Source organism: Amblyomma mixtum, chromosome 1, assembly GCF_055824585.1.
Source record: "Amblyomma mixtum isolate Tamu chromosome 1, ASM5582458v1, whole genome shotgun sequence".
Lineage (NCBI taxonomy): Eukaryota > Metazoa > Arthropoda > Arachnida > Ixodida > Ixodidae > Amblyomma > Amblyomma mixtum.
This window is the reverse complement of record NC_143012.1, coordinates 11,720,068-11,740,651: the sequence shown is the minus strand read 5'-3', so window position 1 is coordinate 11,740,651 and position 20,584 is coordinate 11,720,068. Positions and strand designations below refer to the sequence as shown.

The 20,584-nt window shown below is 48.2% G+C and overlaps 1 protein-coding gene across 1 annotated transcript in view; it reads right to left on the bottom strand.

The window, feature by feature from the left end:
• Positions 1 to 20,584, bottom strand: part of LOC149365464 (uncharacterized) — a 43,503-nt gene that overhangs the window by 19,552 nt on the left and 3,367 nt on the right. The window contains exons 5-16 of the mRNA XM_089585188.1: positions 19,639 to 19,932; positions 18,079 to 18,213; positions 16,784 to 17,083; positions 14,478 to 14,684; positions 11,896 to 12,057; positions 10,143 to 10,329; positions 8,632 to 8,768; positions 8,204 to 8,324; positions 7,419 to 7,583; positions 5,456 to 5,602; positions 4,729 to 4,850; positions 3,539 to 3,835 (exon numbers count right to left, since the gene is read on the bottom strand). Of these exons, the coding sequence (XP_089441314.1) occupies positions 3,539 to 3,835; positions 4,729 to 4,850; positions 5,456 to 5,602; positions 7,419 to 7,583; positions 8,204 to 8,324; positions 8,632 to 8,768; positions 10,143 to 10,329; positions 11,896 to 12,057; positions 14,478 to 14,684; positions 16,784 to 17,083; positions 18,079 to 18,213; positions 19,639 to 19,932 (2,274 nt within the window). The remainder of the gene's footprint in view (positions 1 to 3,538; positions 3,836 to 4,728; positions 4,851 to 5,455; positions 5,603 to 7,418; positions 7,584 to 8,203; positions 8,325 to 8,631; positions 8,769 to 10,142; positions 10,330 to 11,895; positions 12,058 to 14,477; positions 14,685 to 16,783; positions 17,084 to 18,078; positions 18,214 to 19,638; positions 19,933 to 20,584) is intronic.

Here is a 20,584-nt window from a genome sequence, read left to right as displayed (position 1 = left end):
TGTAGTGATTAAATGCGTATGTCCTTGATTATTCGATATTCGATTCGATATTCGGAACTAAGTATTCGTATTCGATTCGTATTCAAAAATTTTGATATTCGCACACCCCTACTTTTTATGGCAAGGGTTCAAGGCTGTCGCCGCACGCTCCCTCCGCAGTTTTTTTTTTTTGTTCCTTCATGCGGGTTTGTCGGCATGAGACAGAACAGAAGGCGCCGCGGAAAGCGTTGTGCAGACGACGCGACGCCAAGGCTACGCCCAACCTTCTCCCGTCAGTCAGAACGATGCACCAATGGAGTGCCTTTAGCGAAAGTAGCCCCCCATGACATCAGCGGGGTTCAGAGTAGTGGGCCGGGCCCGTTTTTGTTGAAGGAAAGAACGAGCGGGCTTTGATTTGAATTTTCGCAGCTTTTCGGGGCGCGCATGGCTCTAGTATTTTGCAGAGGTTATCTTCGATGCCTCATCTATGCAGTGGGCTTGTTTTTCAAAAATGTCCGGACCCTGGGCAGTGGCCCTTTAAGGGTAACGGAGTGGATTCCAAAAGAAGGCAAGCGTAGCAGGGGCGGCAGAAAGTTAGGTGGCCGAATGAGATTAAGAAGTTTGTAGAGATACGGTGGCCGCCAACTCGCAACGGACAGGGTGAATTGGGGAGACATGGGAGAGGCCTTTGCCCTGCAGTGGACGTAGGCTGATGAGGATGATGTTGAGTACAGGAGCACTGGTCCTGGGTCTTAAGAGCTACTACCGGATGCGACAAATTATATTTTTCCAGGCGATAATATGGAAAGGCAGTCGGTATAGTGCAAACGAGGGAAGATTAAACAAGTCAAAACTCTTCTACCTAGCAATACTAGCATGTCGTATAGAAGCTCATTAGACGCACCCTGATGGTTAACGCTCTGACAATGATTCATAGAACGGAGAATCCAAACAGGCTGCCACAGTTCGACAGAGGCCTGAAGCAGACCTTTTGTGCATCTTGAATTCATACTAACTCTATGATTCTACTCGCCATTGTCGATAAGGTCGCTACAAAGTACATGGCCAGAATAAGCCATGAAGTCTTGTTTCGAGCATTGTCGCTACTTTGTTGTTCATAAAAATGGCAAAGAGCAACGTATTCATTTCAGATCTTCATAAAGATATTTGCTAAATATCAAAAGCACGGTTCGAATCAGTTACTCTTAAGAAGTACTTGCTTGTGCAATGATCGACATGCAGTCATCCACGCAATCATATGACCTTCAAGTCAGAAGCTTTACAGCTCCGACATGGTTAGTAATTTATAACTATGCAATATGCAGTTTACTACCGTTATTTTTAACCTGCATGAAAAACCGACTGGTTTATTTAAGAGCTCAGATGGTTCCATTCTACCGGCTGATGCGATGCTTCTCCAGCGTTTTAAAATGTGATCTTATATTTAGATAGGACGTAGTACTAGCGCTTAACAATAGAGACGAATGGACAGGAGACGACACAAACTGTGAATTCCAACCTTGAAGTACGCATCAGAGCTTTCAGCAGTCCTGTCGCTCGTAAACATCTCATAAAAGCTGCAGATGCGGCCGTTCGGGAGATCTAAAACCTCAGTGAGCAATTGGGGGAGTATAGACTTCGTCAAACAACACATAAGTCAGGAGCAAACACGAGTTGCAGACGATACGTGGGCATTATGAACAGCACTATGGACGCACGCAGCATTTTCTGTACACAATCAAACCTCTTTATAACGAAATAATGGATATAAGGAAGGAATGACGATTCCCCTTGTAAGCTGTCAACACGGGCTATAACGAAGTCACCGCTAAACGAAGTAATCGCCGGATCCCTTCAGCGTCGCCATAACGATGGTCGACTGTATTTCTGTAGGTGGTGGTGGTGGTGGTGGTAGTGGTTTATTTAAAAAATAAAAAGTGAAGCAAAAGAGTCTTGCCGGCCGCGGCAATTGCTATCTAATATCTTAAGCACCCGAGCTGCAGCCGGCGGAAATGAAAGGGAAAGGGAGAGGATAGTGAGGAGAAGTATAGAGGGGAGCGACAGCAAGGAAGGACAGGGGAGAGCTTTGTACACTATTTACAAGATAGGCTTAGTCAGAAAAAAAAAATCGCAGGACGCTTAAAGGTGCACTGAAGAGGATTCTGAGCATGTCTTTTTGCCGCGGGAACTCAATCTGCACGTTCCTAGCATTCTTAGAAACAGTGACTTATTGCCCTGTGTGGCCGATTTCCCCAATTAAATCGAATTAACGTCCGGCTCCCGCCTTTTTTCTTTTTTTTTTGAATTCTGCCTCGTACGGTGGGCGGAGTCGACCAACGCGTGGAGCGCCTTTCACCCAGTCCCGTGGAGGCTTTGCTTTCGCTTTATTTTGTTTTTTAGGTTTCCATGAATAAATAGTTTCATTCGCAGATAATATAGCCGCAAATTAAGCCCGCAGAAATAAAAATACGGGCGGACTATTTGCTACTACGGACTACTACGTATTACTCCGCCGATGGCAGAGCGGCAAGCCGCCACGGGACTGGGTGAAAGGCGCTCCACGCGTTGGTCGACTCCGCCCACCGTACGAGGCAGAATTCAAAAAAAAAAAAGGCGGCAGCCGGACGTTAATTCGATTTAATTGGGGAAATCGGCCACACAGGGCAGTAAATCGCAGTTTCTAAGAAAGCTCGGAACGTGTAGATCGAGTTCCCGCGGCAAAAAGACAAGTTCAGATTCCTCTTCAGTGCACCTTTAAGCTTCGTCTTATGAGTGGACGCGACAGTGCGTTGCAGCGTTGCCAAGGAGTCCGCGGAACGCCATCGCCCGTTCGGCGCGACGCCTTGCCCGAAGGAAAGAAAACGACGCATGTCTCTCATATCTCGGTGGACACCCGGACCGTGGCGTAAGGAACGGAAAATTCAATGAAAATTGGTTTTAAGGAAACGACGCCTGTTTCTCATATCGCGGTGAACACCTGAATAGCGCCGTAAGGGAAGGAATATGAATTGAAAATTGGTTTTATTGAAACGACGCCTGTCTCTCATCTCGATGTACAGCCGAAAGGAATATATATAACAGCAGGTCTCTAATAACAACACCGTATTCACTAGACGCGCATTTGTTCGAACACCGATCGAGCTGGCGTGGTGGAGTGGTTAGCGTGCTCGTCTCGCACTCCGGAGGCGCTAGTTCGATTCCCCGACTCGACCAATTACCACTCGGTATTATTTATTAATGCTTCTATCCCGGCCGCGGCGGTTTAATTTCTTTGGAGGAGAAATTCTAGAGGCCCGTGTGCTGTGCGATGTCAGTGCACGTTAAAGAACCCCAGGTGGTCGAAATTTCCGGAGCCCTTCACTACGGCGTCCCTCATAACCTGAGTTGCTTTGGGACGTTAAACCCCATAAACCAACCAACCAACTTATTAATGCTTCTGGGATTTTCCGCTCACGGCCAACGCCGCTGGCGCCGGCGACGACACCGACGGGGCCCTTAACGCATTCGCGTTAGTAATGGCAGCCGTCTGAATACCAAGTGGGCAAGCGCGGGAGTATACCTTTTTGCAGTTCCGGTAGAGCAGCCCGAGCACCTTGCGCGAGCAGTAGGTGTTCTTTGTGTCGAGCTTTTCCATGAAGTCCGGGTACATGGGTGGCTTCTCGGAGTTCTGGAAGCTCTTCAGGTCGCCGCACTTGGCGAAGTCCAGGTTGACGGCGCACTTACGCGCCAAGTCACGACAGCGGCGCGAGTTGATGCCACTGTCCAGCATATCGGCCCAGACGAGGTGCGCGTTGGCGATCAGGCCGATCTTGTCGCCCTTGATGTACTGGCAGAAGAAGTCCACCATGTCCTGGACCTGTCGTCGCCGTACAAGAAGGGAATTCCTCTCGTCAGACGGACTATAGACAGAATTCCATGCACTGTCCCTTTACATCCGTCCGAAAACTAGAGGTCAGGGTATTTACACGTGTGCAAAGTTTTTTGTGGCACCGTTGGGGGAACGAGCACGAGCGGTTCTCTTCTAGACCTGTGCTGAGTTTACTCTTGAGCAGGCGAGAAATGCAGACTTTTAGAAGCTGCCCCCCTCGCAGTGAACTTCGCAGCACGGCCACTGCAGTGCGTTACGTGCGATTTAATACAATTTCGTTTTCACAGAATAGCATCCTCAATAGCGTCAGCCATGTTGCACGCTCTCTGGAAGTTATCACTGACATCTCACAGGAGCTCGAACAAGTTGATAAGCAAGTATCGGATGGTGTTCTTTGTGAATGATCATCTCCTTTGATCGGTTTGGTTGTGTTGACTTAGCTACGGACGCTGTGCGATGGTTAATCCACCGCTCTCAACCTAGCATGGTCAAAACGACGCCTGGTTTGCAAAGTAAGGTCACTATTTAGCAAACAGCATTGACTCTCACGAGCGCCAAATGATTTGTCATTTCTGCAAGAGCCTATTATTCAACGAAATTATAATTTTATTGCCTGTTTCCAAATTAAAAGGAAGCTTGTTGCAGAACAGGACACCATTACGTCCCATTTCGGCGTAACGTTAATCCAGCTTTCGTCTTATTCCATCGCTGATCGGTGACGTTGCTGAAAAATTTCTAATTTTTCTTATTGTAAAGACTACTGCAGTCGGTACAATTGGCCTAATAGCACCTAAAATAACTATCCAAAATTATGAATCCTTTCCGTTCACCTAGACTGACTAAGTAGACTAAGAGACCAAGAACTCATCGATATTGCTCACCCCAATCGGCGCCTTCCTTTCCTTGGGCGGGTCACTGTAGTAGTGCATTGGTTTGCAGTTGTTCCTGAAGATCAGGTCCTCGTACCATAGCACTGAGTACTCGTCTCCATCCAGGTCAGAACCTTGGTGCAGGTGAGACCACATTAAGGGGTACCATTAGAAATAATCCGCGTCCGGACGTCTGTTAAAGGGGTCATGGTGAAGGGACTCTACGATTAGAGGTACCGCTCTAACCCCTAAACCAGAAAGTGCGACATATTCCCACATCTTGGAGCCTCACATTGTGTTTTATCTAAGCATATGTTGCGACAGAGCTCACGGCATACAGCATCAGGGAAAGCACAGTTGAGGGAAAAAGTGCCGTTCCCTTTGCTTTTAGCGATTGACGAGCGTTACGCATCTTTACATACAGCCAGGTAAGATCTGGTACTGTTCCTAAATCTTTGCCAATTACTTCAAATTCACTTTTGCGAAACGTGAAAATTACGGATATTTTCGTTATCACACCAGGTATTCATTGGGAAACAGCAGCATTATGAGTTCTAAGCGTCGACGGAGGTATACTGTCACTTCTGAAGGCAAGCCCACGTGGACATGGCCTTGGCAGAGCGTAGTCCGAACGCACATGTCAACTAAGGTAAGCTCTCTGTCACAAACGTTGAAATCGACGGTTAATCCGTCCCCGCATAGCACAATGTGCATGGAGCGCGCTAGGAAGGTTGCATACCTGCCATCTCGTCGGGGTGTGGCCGCTCCCCCTTCTGAGGGAAGACGATGCAGTCGCGCACGTGGTGTAGCTGCGGCACATTCACTGCCTTCAGCTTGCGGATGTCCCCCGGGTGCATGCACGGGTTCTTGGTCACGATCACGTCGCCTGCACATCCCACGGAGAACTCAGTGACACTAACGACACGTGGGGCTGCAAATTCGGGTGAAAAAAAAATTAAATCTCATGCATTAACCTTCCGGCTCCTTCGTGCGATATAGCGGAAATAAAATAGTCGTTTCATTGCAAGCCCATGGATAATATGGTGGTTCTTAAAAAATTACGAGGAACTTTAGCGGCTAAAGTACTGAAAGGCGAAAGCCTGAGGGCTGCATTCTGCTACACGATTGTTCACTTCACATTTTGTTGGTGCATTAATTAACTGCCAATTAATGACGCTTAAGCTTCGCCTTTAGGAGTGGAACGCGACAGCGTGTTGTAGCGCTGCCACGGAGTCCATTGAACGCCACCACCCGTTCGGCGCGATGCCTTGCCCTTTGAACGCAACGCTTTTTAAGGAAAGTAAATGGCGCAGTAATTCTCTGTCGTCTCGGTGGACACCTGAGCCGCACTGTACAGGAAGGGAGGAAGTGGAGTGAAAGAAGAAAGAGGGGCCGTAATGAAGAAAATGAAAATTGTATTTGAGGAAAGGAAATTACGCATTAACTGTCTCGCATATATCAATAGCACTAGTCGAAAATTGTATTTGACGAAAGAAAGTTGCGCAGTAACTGTCTCACATATTTCAGTGGACACCCGTCAAAATTCGCGCGTGGTGACATCACGACAATTTGGACCAATCTGAAACGCGGACAAATACGCCTTGCTCGTCAGTAAATTGTTTTTTGAGGAAAGGAAATGTATCTGTCTCGCATATCTCAGTGCACACCTGAACCTCGCCGTAACGGGAAGGGAGGAAGATGGGAGTGAACGAAGACACCGTATTCACTAGACGCACCTTTGTTCATTCCAAACCATCGAGCTGGCATAGCGGAGTGGTAGTGTGCTCTACTCGCACTCCGGAGACCGGGGTTCGATTCCCAAGCTCGGCCAATTTCTTACTCGGTTTTATTTATTTATCTGGCCTGACTAGAAAGGTTAATTGGACTAATTGGTTAAGTAAGCAATTAACTAAACTCAAACTTACTAGGAGCATCACTATACGACCCCTTTAATTGGTTGCATGGTTAGTAGCCAAAGTACAATTGGCCCCGTTTGAAATTCGCGCACTGTGACGTTACGACCGTTTCGACCAATTGAAAAGCGTGACATTTCTTGTCGACAGCTCCTGCTTACAACGATGAGGCATTAAAGGCTTCCGCCTTAATATACTGCTTCCGATCCAGACGCCGGTTGCGCAAGATTATCGCGAGTAGCAACGCACAACGAACAGGTACCTCACCAATGTATATTGTCCATTGCACATCCCGCGCTGTCAACATATAAGCATCGATCGTGCACCACGGGTTACAAACCACGGATGTGTCTCGAGATATATCCGGGACACTTCTGGGGCAGCTGAGCATTAGTGAAGTCCTAGTTTCGGCTTTAAAAATAAAAGTGCCTTGATTAGATGGGGATCTCGCAGGCGAGGCCGAAATGAGAGAATTTCGGTCAGAACCAGCACACGAGAAAACTACGCGTGCGTGCACAGGTACAGATTGCGATAACATGGGAGTACCGCCGTAGCATTTACGTTCAGAGCAGGCTACTAAAGCCTATATTCCTGCGTCAACCGCCCGCGAACACGCAGCAGGTTTGCATACGCATTCAAAGCCTGTACTCGGGCGCTTTATGCCCCTTCTATTTCTAGCTGCGTTCGCATCCATGGACCCTTACGAAGAAAATACGAAAGCTGCTGCCTATACGCACTCAGACCATGTTGCACTATGTTTTCTAGTACGAAAGCAGGTTGACGGGATACCTTCAAGGATGGTCGCGGGGTCGTTGACCTTGTACCGCAGCATGTCGTTCGAGTACTGGACGAACACCTGTCCGTACTCGAGCGTGCCGGTCTCGTCTAGCACGCCGAACATGGTGCGCCCGTAGTTCGGAGGAACCAGAATACGAGCCTTTGTCTTCAGTTCCTCTGCGTAAGCGCAAACATTATCCGTCATGAAGAGTCAACGGTTCGTCCTTCACACACTGTTGGAGAGAAGTTTCGGCATGCTCCGTGACGGCCATCTGATACATTATGAGCTGATGTTCGCCCACTGGAAATATTTTTTGTGGGCATCTTTAACTTGACTTAAATTTTTTTGAACAAATCGCCGGTCTTTTAGGTGCCATATGTCTTCGTCGGCGATTACGAGGCTCGTATACACGGGCCAGAAATATCTGTTGTTCGCTGACTGAAGGCACACAAGACCAAATACCGCTTTCTAGAAATGGGACGTTATACCAGAAGCGAAGTGCTACGACTACCACAATAGCTCTGGTTTTCGATGATCTTTCACAGGGATCATTTAATCTACTGTCAGTTACACACACCTCACGGCAGGAATATTATGATTACGCTAACCATGCGCCTAAAACCAACACGGAGCATCTGATGAAGCAATTGGAAACTTGATATAACTCTGGAATATCCTGGAAATCAGCGGAACTAATCAACAAAGTACGAAGTCAGGGCCAGGGTACTGCCTCTCTACACCTTCTTCCCAGACTACGAAATCAACAACAACGGTTAGGCTCGTGCGTTTCACTCACTGAGGACCTTCTTATTGACGGCGCGGACCAGAGCCCGAAAGAAGGGCTCGACTGTCAGGTCGATTCCCACGCCAGCCAGCTCCTTGTACGGGAGACGCATGGCGCAGTAGGCGCACAGAACCTGCGTAGTTAATAAGGCGCCCAGTTTCAATTTACAAGCACCGTCTTACTTTGTAGGCCGTCGCCCCCGGCGCCGAAGTCCTGAACCCTTCTTCAAATTTCGACTAAAATGGGATCGGCTGTCGTACATGGGCTTCAATTATTGGACTGAAATGGGATCGGCTGTCTTATATGGGCTTCAGTTACATTCAGAACATTTCAAATACTAAATCGGCTCTCATATATGGGCTTCACGTATGTGCAAAACATTGCAAACACTGACATCACACATGGCACAAAAGCTGTGAACATGAACGAAAAATTTTCACCTGCGCGGCCTCGTGGGGATCCATCATGCTGTCGATGAAGGAGTCGAGGATTCTGTTCTGCAGCGTCAGGAATGCCTCGGCCTTGATGCCACTCTGCTCCAAGATGGTGATCATGGGTCGGTTCAGGTAAAGAACACCTGCGACGAGCACCTGCTTTAAAATCAAGAGCTAACTTACCCAGCCTTGAAACGCGACGAAAAATTTCTCGATTGTGCCTCTTTCATATGTTTTATCATTCATATTTAGGAGGATCGGTCATATCACCTTCTTATCGCCTCTCAAGCCGTATTAACCACCATAAGGCCGTCTACGCCCCCACCGCAAGAAGTACCGCTCATTCTCGATCTTTTTTCGTCACGTCATCCCGGGACTGGAATGATCTACCACAGGACGCCGTGCATCACATCAACGAAATTCATTTTAAGAACGCCATCAAGACCATTATTGTTTAACTGTCATGCCCATCCCTCATGTAATGCTCCATACCAGGGGCGTTTGAGGTATCAAATAAAAAAAACGGGCGTAGATACTGTCTGGGCTGCACGCTCAAATTGTGATCCCCTTGCAGTGATCCAATACTTCAAGCAATGCATGCCACGGATTATACTCAGCATTAAATCAGCGAAGTCCAACGTGGAAGGAAGGCCCCCCCTCCGCGCTTTGACATACTCTGGCTCGATGACTCTGCCTTCTGTCTACTTGTGGTAGCTAGACGAAAGCACAGAACAGTGGACGACTGTCACCGTTTCAAGCATTTAGTGATCGATGTTAGCGCCTCACTGAGAAGTAAATGTACACTCAAATTTTCGCGTAAAAAATTGCACTGTCTTGCGTCGCTATCCAATCATCCATTCATTGCAGAGGGTAGAGCACGCATTCCCCTTCCGTTTCGTGGCCTTTCAGTTAACATATTTTTCGAACCACGAGGTATATTTCGTCCACAAACCCGCTTTCCACACACTTTTATCGATGGCTGTACATGGCCACGTAAAAACAAAAAATCGACATGGAACTTAAGCAGCAAATATGGATGCTCTGCACGACAATTCATTGTGTGCCTGGAACAACACCCAAAACTATGGATAGCTGAAAATTTCGCTAAGATACTCGTCCGGCCCAAGCACACTAGGACACAGCGTAACTATAGTCGGATACAACTGAAAAACGAAGCGGCTTTTAGCCGTCAAAGGAACCCCGTTTAGCAAGTGGCATCGGCCGAGTCTCACAACCGTGTTAGCGTGACAGTGCAGGAAGTGGCAGATGAAAGGCGATTGTCCACTCCCTCTACGATCAGGGATGGTCCCCTCCCTGCATTGTCGCGCCGCTGCCTGCGTTGTCACGCTAACTGGGTCATGAGAGTCGGCCGACGCCACTGGCTGGAAGGGACTCCTGTGAAGTAGAAAAGCCGCTTCGTTCCTCAGTATCTTCAAATTTATGCGCCTCCGGGACCAGCTGCTTATCAAAGCCCTTTCTGTCGATAGTCGCGGTCAAAGCGCATGAATACAACGCACGTGGCTTGCTGGTCTTCAGCACGTATAGGTCGCAGTGGTCCGAGTGGAACTTGCGCATGCTTTCGCGGAAGACGACACGGCGTCCACTCAGCGTCGGGTCCAGCAGTAGCATTCCCTTGCAGCCGCCGTAGCGGATTTGCACGGCGCACGGCTCCTCGCCTTCCTCTAGCTCTAGGGCCTGGTGTACCTGCGCGAGAGCGGACAATTAAGGCTTCGACGAACGCCTATATACTTAGGTCACTACATGCTTTATACGAAAACAAAAACAGGAAAACAGCCACGGCCTTCTCATATGCGGGAGGTGCGGAATTACATGATGGCCAGTTCCGTACCGGTACAAGGTTTCCCCTGGCCCGGTGCTCAGATTTCTCACTCTTAGGGTCAAAATGACCAAATCCGCTGAGTCACCATAGCCCCACGACATATTGCCAAGAGTGCCCAGTCTCTGCACTTTCTAACCGGGCCGAAGGTGAGTTTTTAGTTACGACATAGTAGTTGCCACCGACGGAGACAATGCTTGCAACAGACGAAGTCTCGTATACACTGGCGGCTGGAAAACATTAACGTATGCATCATAGGTTTCTGCAATTCGAGGACTACAAACTTGTCACCTGCATGATGCATGAGTAGGCATTGAACTTGGGCAGCACTTGGACTTTGATAACACATGCATTGCTCACAATGGACACCCAATGCTGAAGGGAAGAATGACGCAGCATCAAGTAACGGAAGACAGCAGGAGAGCACACACATGCTCAAGCGCCACACGCACAAGTGCTCTCCTGCTGTTTTCGTTACTTGATGCTGCGCCATTCTTCCCTTTAGCATGTTTGACCAACCTGCCCAATCCTTTACGCTTCTTAGACACCCCATGGTCTATTCTAGCTAAAAGAAGCAAAGCATAGTACGGGCGGCAGAGTTCTGGGTGAAGTGTTACTCTCAGGAATTTCGTTCGGATAATGTGGTTGTGGGAGGCGCAAGGCAGGGAAAAAAAGGGCTTTTTGTTGTTAAGAAAAAAAATTCACAGGACTGTTCATCATCAGTCTGACTACTCCCACTGCAGGGCAAAGGCCTCTCCCATGTCTCTCCAATTAACCCTGCCCTTTGCCAATTGCGGCCACCGTATCCCCGCAAACTTCTTAATCTCATCCACTCACCTAACTTTCTGCCGTCCCCTGCTACGTTTGCCTTCTCTTGGAATCCACTCCGTTACCCTTAAGTACCAGCGGTTATCTTGTCTTCGCATTACATGCCCTGCTCAAACCCATTTCTACCTCTTGATTTCGACTAGGATGTCATTAACCAGCGTTTGTTCCTTCACCCACTCCGCCCGCTTCGGATCTCTTAACGTTACACCTATCATTTTTCTTTCCATAGCTCGCTGCGTTGTCCTTAGCTTAAGCTGAACCCTCTTTGTTAGCCCCCACGTTTCTGCCCCATAGGTGAGTACCGGTAAGATACAGCTGTTGTATACTTTTCTCTCCATCTCTTGAGGGACAGGACTGTTACCGAGCGTGTAACGCGAATGCATGAGCATTTGCAGCGGTTTAAGAACAAAGGAATGTTCAGAGCCATGGCCTGCTGCTACTCGCTTCGCAAAGTTTTTGCAGGTTGCCAGTTTCGCTCGTCGAGTCGTCGTAATTGCGCTGCAGAGTCTTGGCACCAGCCAAACTCTCTGCAACCCGCCGTGAAAACGGCGGAGGAATTATGAGCTAACACCTTTGGTTGGCGATAAGAACAATAATATACACACCTTTCGCAACAGGGCGTGCGATATTCGCCCGATGCCGTCGCTGAAAATGTACTCGCGACGGGAACCATCGCTGCTGCACCCAGGGGCTGCGTGCCGGATGTCCGGTTCCACACTCGTGTTTTGGCTAGGGACCGTCAGTAGGCCCAACGACTGCGAAAAGGCCTGCGCACAAGAAAAAAGGTCTCCCGAGTGGGCCACCCGCCTTAGCTGGTTGGCTCTAATATTGGTGGTGCAGAATTCATGGGTGCGTAGCTGGGAGTTGTGAAACCCTTGCGGAAGTCTGGAATACCTTAAATAATCACTTCTCAGACCGAAGAGAGTGTGCAAAGGAAGCAACACCTCAAGTAGAGGAACTCGTACTCCGAAAGGAGACTGATAAGCGTGTTTAGGCCTCTGGGCACATTTTGTGCAATATTGAGATTATTTATGGACGCTAGTCTTACTTTTCATTCCCTCTTCGAAGTATTTCGACAGTCTTGCATTAGATTCGAAAACGCACAGGACGTAACCATGATTCCCTGAATATTTTCAGAGCCAGTTTCGAGCCACTGCTCATGGCACCTAATCTCTGCGAACGTTTGTGACTGATCTGTTCCGTTTTGAATGATGTATTTTGTTCCTTTTTCCTCAAAAGTGCTCGTATTACTCTTCCGTCTCTACCTAAATGCTCTTACTTGCCAATGAATTCCATTACTATAGACTTTGCGGGCATAGCAAAGTTGATTGATAACATGAAAAATATCTTCTTCATCGGGCGAAGATTCAATCAATTGTAAAATGCGCAAAATTACTCAACCGTATTCGTCCATTATGCTTTCGATGCTTTTTTCACAGTCTCTAGGTTCCTCAGTACTCCCAAGCGATTGGAGGGTTGGCAAGGTTGTTCCGGTCCCTAAATCAGGTAACACCCATTCCCCCAATAACTACCGTCCTATATCACTCACAAGTATTCCATGCAAACTTTTGGAGCATGTTATTCATTCGCATCTCATCACTTTCCTTGAGTCTAATTCTTTCTTTGCGGCTGAACAACACGGTTTTAGAAAGACGTTCTCATGTGAAACACAACTTATATGTTTTACTAATGACCTATTTACCCATGCTGACATGAGCTTCGATGTAGACTGCGTGTTTTTGGACTTTGCGAAAGCTTTCGACACTGTTTCACACGATCTCCTAATTTTTAAACTTAGCATGCTTAACATCGATCCGAATGTACTAAACTGGATTAAAAGCTTTCTTTCTAATCGAACTCAGTACGTTTCTGCTAACGACTGTTCATCTTCTCACATTTCTGTAACATCGGGCGTACCTCAGGGATCGGTACTGGGACCTCTTCTCTTCCTTATCTACATTAACGACCTACCTAAATGTATTTCCCATTCATCTATCAGGCTTTTCGCAGATGATTGCGTCATTTACCGCACAATAACAGACCACACTGACTCTATTAAGCTTCAAGAAGACCTTACAAGCCTATGTAACTGGTGCGATAAATGGCTCATGCAACTAAATGCTAGCAAATGTAAAACAATGCATGTATCGCGTCGCACTAACATCACTGACAACACGCGCACTTACTTTCTTCGCGGCACTTCCCTTCAATCCGTCAAGTCATACAGATACCTAGGTGTTCATATTTCACGTAACTTATCATGGCATATGCACGTTGAGCATGTCACTAATAATGCTAACCGGGTTCTTGGATATTTACGTCGAAATTTCTCTGCTGCGCCTCTACCAATAAAACTAACACTTTACAAAACACTAGTGCGGCCGAAGCTAGAATATGCTTGCGCAGTATGGGATCGCAGTCAAATCACATTAATCAACACACTTGAATGCATTCAAAATTCGCGCAGCACGTTTCATCTTATCTAACTATTCCCGTCACGCCAGCATTACTTCCATGAAAAACACCCTTGCCCTGCCAGACCTTTCCTCACGCCGTAAATGTTTTCGACTCTGTCTTTTCCATAGAATGTATCATCACAACCCTGTATTAAAGGATCATCTTTTTGCTCGCCCATCATACATATCGTCCCGTTCTGACCACATGTTTAAAGTTGCCGTTCCATTTTCCAAAACAAAAATGTGTCATAATTCATTCATTCCCAAAACGAGCGAAAACTGGAACGACCTTCCTCCCTCCATCGCTGCCATTTCTGACATCTGCAATTTCAAGACAACTGTATTTTCTGCCGTTTTGTAAATAATATTGTATAACATGCACTGTTAATTTTATGTATCTTACCACTCCTTTCTGTAATGCCTTCGGGCCTGGAAAGTATCCGAAATAAATAAATAAATAAATCTGCCTGCAGTGAACTGTTCTATAAAGGGTTTGTTTTGCTACAAGGCTGCTCGTTTCGAAAGATGCTATCCAAAAATATGTGGGTTAGTGTAATGCACGTGCCCTTGAAGGTGTGATGACGGATGGTGAATGGCACAGTTACTTGATTCTGCCTCCTTGCAAACACCACCTGCGTTGCTAAACGCAAAGAGCTTCCCTCACATATTTTCATGCAATTTAGTCGCCTATCCCATCACCTCTCTCAACAAGAACTTGATTGGCTTCTGACCTGTCCGAGCCGTGCCATGAACTTGGGCACGCTGGGTATGGCGGAAAGGTCGCCGATTCCATTGCGTATCTGCTCCGCGGTGCGGTCCTGACTGTCGTGCGCGTAGAACCAGACGCCGTGGTTGCGTAGCTGGCTCGTCGAGCAGCCCAGGAACAAGAATCGGCGGCCGCCAATCTTCAGACCGGACGACAGCGGAGGCTTGATCACCTACACAAAACGAGCCCATGGTTGAAGTGAGGACCAAACGGGAGCTGTACATTGCCATCGCAAGGAGCACATCCTTCAACTTTGCTCGATTTATTCAGTTTTGTGCCCTCCTCTGTTCTCCACCCATCTGAATGCATGCAGCAGCGGAACGAAAAAGCGACGCTGAAATTAAATTATAATAGGCAAATAGAAGCTCATCAATGTGAGATCGAAAAGTACTACTACTGCTAATGTACATTTGTGCATTAAATTTTTGATTTCCTGTACAATTTAGTGCGAAAGCACTTATATCCGCACTCCGGGTTTCAGGGGTGTCTTGAGTCCCTGGGTCAGGGGACACCTCAGTCGAGCTGTGACCAGGCAGTGGCGTTCCCCTACAAATGGAAGCACTTTTACGCCTTTCCTTACAAGCAGATGGTTTAGACTCCGCTGATTTTTGAAGAAAGGAAAGGGGCGCATAAGTGGCTCCCTGGGTCAGGGGACACCTCAATCTAGCTTTGGCCGACGCGGTGGCTGAGTGGTTACAACATTCGGCTGTTGATCCGAAAGACGCAGGTTCGATCCCGGCCGCGGTGGTCCAATTTCGATGGAGGCCAAATTCTAGAGGCCCGTGTACTGCGCGATGTCAGTGCACGTTAGAGAACCCCAGGTAGTCGAAATTTCCGGAGCCCTTCACTACAGCGTCCCCCATAGCCAGAGTCGCTTTGGGACGACGAAATTCGCATAAACCAAACCAAACCACTCCAGTTTTCAAGGGTGTCTGTGCGTGTGCAGCCTTAAAGTAGTAAGTGTAACTGGCTCACTGGGTCAGGAGACCCCTCAGTCGCGCTGTGCCTAGGCGGTGGCTTCCACCTACAAAGTGAGGCAGTTGAGCGCCTTTCCTTTCCTCAAAACAAGCGGATGGTTTAGATTCCGTTGATTTTTGAAGACAGGAAAGGCGCAGAACTGGCTTCCTGGGTCAGGGGACAAAAAGTTGGTAAATTGGTTTTTGAGGCAAGGAAATGGCACAGTATCTGTCTCGTATACCTCGGTGGACACCTGAACCGTGCCGTAAGGGAAGGGAGGAAGGTGGGAGTGAAAGCTGAGAGAAATAGGTGCCGTAGTGGAGGTCTCCCGAATAATTTCGACCACCTGGGTATCTTTAAGGAGCACTGAGATCGCAAAGCACACGGGCGCCTTTTAAGGCGGAATCCTTTAATGCCTCATCGTTGTAAGCAGGAGTTGTCGACATAAATATCACGCTTTTCAATTGGTCGAAATGGCCGTGACGTCGCAGTGCGCGAATTTCAAACGGGGCCAATTGTACTTTGGCTAGTAACCATGCAACCAATTAGAGGGATCGTATAGTGATGCTCCAAGTGAGTGGGAATGAGTTTAGTTAATTGCTTAATCACCCATTTAGCCTAATTAACCTTTCTAATCAGGCCAGATAAATAATACTGAGTAGGAAATTGGTCGAGTTCGGGAATCGAACCCCGGTCTCCGGAGTGCGAGACGAGCATGCTAACCACTCCGCCATGCCAGCTCTGGTTTGGAATGAACAAAAGCGCGTCTAGTGAATACGGTGTCTTCGTTTACTCTCATCTTCCTCCCTTCCCGTTACGGCGAGTTTCAGGTGTCCACCGAGGTATGCGAGACAAATAATTTCCTTTCCTCAAAAACCAATTTACCGACGAGCAAGGTGTAGAACCGAACGGGCGATGGCGTTCTGTGGACTCTCTGGCAGCGTTGCAAGACGCTGTCGCGTTTCACTGTTAGAGGCGAAACTTAGCATCTTAGCAACACATCAGTGACACAAGCTGCAACAATGCGCTTAAGGCTTTCGCCTCACCGCAGTTTAGGCCAACAAAGTGCCCCCCTGAATTTTTGCTTCCGCCTCCATGTACGGTTCGAACCCGGACCTCAATCTAGCTTTGAGGTACGTAGCGGGGATGTACACCAGCGAAAGCCGAGCTTTCGCACATTATTTCTTGTTTAGCAATGCTAAACCACCAGCCATTTTTTTTCTTGTGACTGCAGCTACCGCACCTTTCCAAACATTTTTAAGCACGCTAAGGCTACTGATTCACCGGGCGATGGGGAACCTCTAAACACCGTACCGCGTTGAGGAAGTCGTCCTTGCAGGCACCCAGCGAGAAGGAGATGAGCTTGCAATCGTCGTCCCGCACGACGATGCGCAGGGCGTAATCGGGGTCGAAGTGCTGAAGCAGGCGGCTCTTGCACACCAGCTGCGGAGGCAGGTAGACGCGTCGGGTGGGCGTAAGGATCACCTTACGCACCTTGACCATATGGGACGGCAGCTCCTGGGCGATCACCGAGCCTGTGAAGGCGTCGGTGCGCTGCCGGTGCGCCCGATACCGGAAGTACAGGCGCTCCATGGCGGTGCGGAACCAGAACACCTGCGCGCGGTGTCACGACACGGGGACACTGTTCTTGATGCGCTGGATTAAATGTTGCTGCAGCGTTGCACAGTGACCAGGGCGACTAAAAGGCAATAACGTTGATTTACAGAAAGCATCGAAAGGGATTCAAGGATGAAAAGGTTGTAGTCAGAGAAGAAATGAAATAAACATGATTAGGTTCAGGGTTCACTGGCACTTCCTGCGTGCAAATTGATTTTTTAATAAGGGAGTAATTACTCGTTGATGTCCACCAAAGCGCAGCCAACGGCTACAAAGGAAAGCTATACAGTTTTCTCAGAAACTTTGCAGTTAAAGAAAAATTCGTCCTGGTCCCTAAACATTTGACCAGCACTGTTCCCACTTCGAGTTTTGATCAATTCGCTCTCGCCCTACCATAAGCTTGCCGTCCCGGTTAGCTCAATTGGTAGAGCGACTGCTCCGGTGAAGCGGTGATCCGGGTTCAAACCCCGGACCAGGACAAATTTTTCTTTAACTGCGAAGTTTGAGAAAGCTGCATAGCTTTCCTTTGTAGCCGTTGGCTGCGCTTGGGTGGACGTCAATGAGTAATTACTCCCTTATTACAAATCTACTCCACCTTGAGGAATTCCCCTAAACATTTGACCAAATTGATTTTTTTTCCTCACTTTCCGCTTAAAATTACACCCCGAGATTTAGCTCCTGGAAATGCCATCGAATCACTATAGACTACACCCCGTTCACTTTCCCATGTGTCCCTATTCTCAAGTGCCCAACAATTTTCGACAAAAACATTTCTAAGTGGAAAACCGTTTATGAACGCAATTTTTTCATATAACGGAAGATTTCACTATAACCATCAGTATATCCGCAGAGCACCCGACGGCAGTCGTGCACTTTTTTCGATTATCATTTTTGATATCGCCGAAAGTGTTCCCCATTGGAACAGGGGCATGGACGTTACGAGAGCTTTTAAGCTTTTGTTGTTAAAGTCAGCCTGCCGACCGGGCTCTCACCTTTCCCTGGCTAAGCGAGAAATAGATCTCGAAGAGGGCTTCTTCCAGGGCACGGGGACACTCCTCGGCGCGCGCAGCCAACTCGCGGAACGTCTCCCGGCAGCTCTGAGCGTCCATCGCGAGCTCATCGGTGACCTGCGAAGGTCCACGTGTTACTCGTCCGCGTTCGACAGTGTCCTTTTCAAGCACAGCTAGAGTCGTCCGCCCGCTTTGTTCAACTTGGTTTCAGGAAGCTGCCACATAGAAACAAACCAAATGACATCGTAGGTCCGCACAAATGCACACATAGAATAATGGTAAATTGGTTTTTGAGGAAATGAAATGGCGCAGTATCTGTCTCGCATATCTCGGCGGACACCTGAACCGTGCCGTAAGGGAATGGAGGAAGGTAGGAGTCAAAGAAGAAAGGGAGAAAGAGGTGCCGTAGTGAAGGTCTCCGGAATAATTTCGACCACCTGGGGATCTGTAACGTGCACTGACATCGTACAGCACACGGGCGCCTCTTGCGTTTCGCCTCCATCGAAACGCGGTACTCCGGATCGGTAGACGAGCGCCTTACCACTGAGCCACCACGGCGGGTATAGAATAATGACGCAGTTTTCTTTTTACGTCAGGTTATGGTACAGCGCGATATGCCAGAACAGCGAAGGCAGCAAATAACCGAACGAAGATCGTCTTTATTCAACAGCGAAGATCCGACCCAGCTGTGTAGCCTACTTTGGAAGCAGTATCCATTCACTTGTGATAATCCTTATGAAATTCTAGAGGCCCGTGTACTGTATAGTCGGGGACAAAAGTCTCCGGACCACGTGTTCCTCAAACAAAGTTTATAGCTGTACTATCAGACAGCGGCTGGAGACCGCACTTGTGGAGATGAAAGAACAAAAATTTAACTCTTACCTGCACAAGTGTGGTCTCCAGCCGCCGACTAATAGCAAAGCTATCGACTTCGTTAGAGGAACACGTGGTCCGGAGACTTTTGTCCCCGACTGTACAATGTCAGCGCACGTTAAAGAACCCCAGGTGGTCAAAATTTCCAGAGCCTTTCACTACGGCGTCCCTCATAGCCCGAGTCGCTTTGCAACATTGAGCCCCAATAACCAGTATTTAATTCTGCATTTAGAATGGTATGGCGTGGTATGGGAGGGTTAACGTCCCGAAGCGACTCGGGCTATAGGGAACGTTGTAGTGGAGGGCTCCAGAGTCATCTGGGTCAGTAGCCGAGCAGCGTAGCCACTGGGCCACCGCGGCGGGTACGTTTAGAATGTACTTGACATGAATTTTATGGAAGTCAAGTACATAAAAGATATGTCATGTACTTTAATCCCGATGGGCATATCGACACGTAATGGGAATCTTGTATTGACTGTCTTGCATGTCTGTCGGTTCTGAGCAGTTTTTTTAGGTATGAACGTACCATGTAGTGAGCGAGAAGCTTGGAAGTAACAAGAACAAGAATAGTTAAAGAGGATCCGAGGTTCGAAGCCGACAATTCAGACCATTACCCCCGACAGCTGTTGTCGGGGGTAAGAAATCCGTGCAGTGAGTTAAATCCCCTACCTGAAAGTTCTCGGACCAGACGCTGATTAAGGCGTACATGACGCCGAAGTCCTGCACGCTGGGTCTGGTCACTGCCTTCAACTGGCGCGCCTGCAACTCGCGCATGGGCGCGTAAAACACCTGCGCGTTGTTGCGCGTGCGCATGATCAGGTTGCAGAGGGGCGCCCAGTGGCGCGCTCCGCTGAGCGTCAGCCGCATCACGCGGCTCCTGCCCAGAACGTCGGCGCCGCACTTGAAGGGTCCTTCGCCGAACTCGACGGCCCGGTCCCACGGGGTGGTGTCTGACAGGTCGAACTGCGTCAGGCAAGGGGATGGCTGAGCAGGCTGGTGTGTCCCTTATTTTGAAGCTGACTGGACTGAACTAGTATTTTTATTTCATGGGTGAGGGAACAAACTCGTTAATGACATCCTGGTCGAAATCAAGAAAAACAGTGCATGGGTGTAAAGTGGGGGAATTAAATTATGGAGTTTTGCGGAGATATAGTGACCGCAGCTGACGTAGTACAGGGTTAAACGGAGGGATACGGAAAAGCCCTCGTCCTGTAGTTAGACTGCTTCTACTACTGATGATGATGATGACGATGACTGAATTCAGTTTCAGCGCCCATCATCTACTCTAATGTCTGCAACACGTTCTGCTGGGCGAGTTGGTTCATCTTGGTAAAGTAAAAGCTTTTAGCGCAAAACGACTAAGAAAGGACGAGGACAGAACACGGACACAAAGGAGCGCAGACACACAAGGAAGCAGACACAAGAGTTAGCGCTCCTTTGAGTGTGTTCTGTCCCCGTCCTTTCTTAGTCGTTTTGCGCTAAAAGCTTTTACTTTACTAATGTCTGTATTAGGAAGGAGGTTCTAGGATCCGCCACAACTTCATGTCTGCCTAACAAATAACGCTGTTACGTCACCACTGTACTGTCACTACATCACTGTTCTCTGTGAATGGGA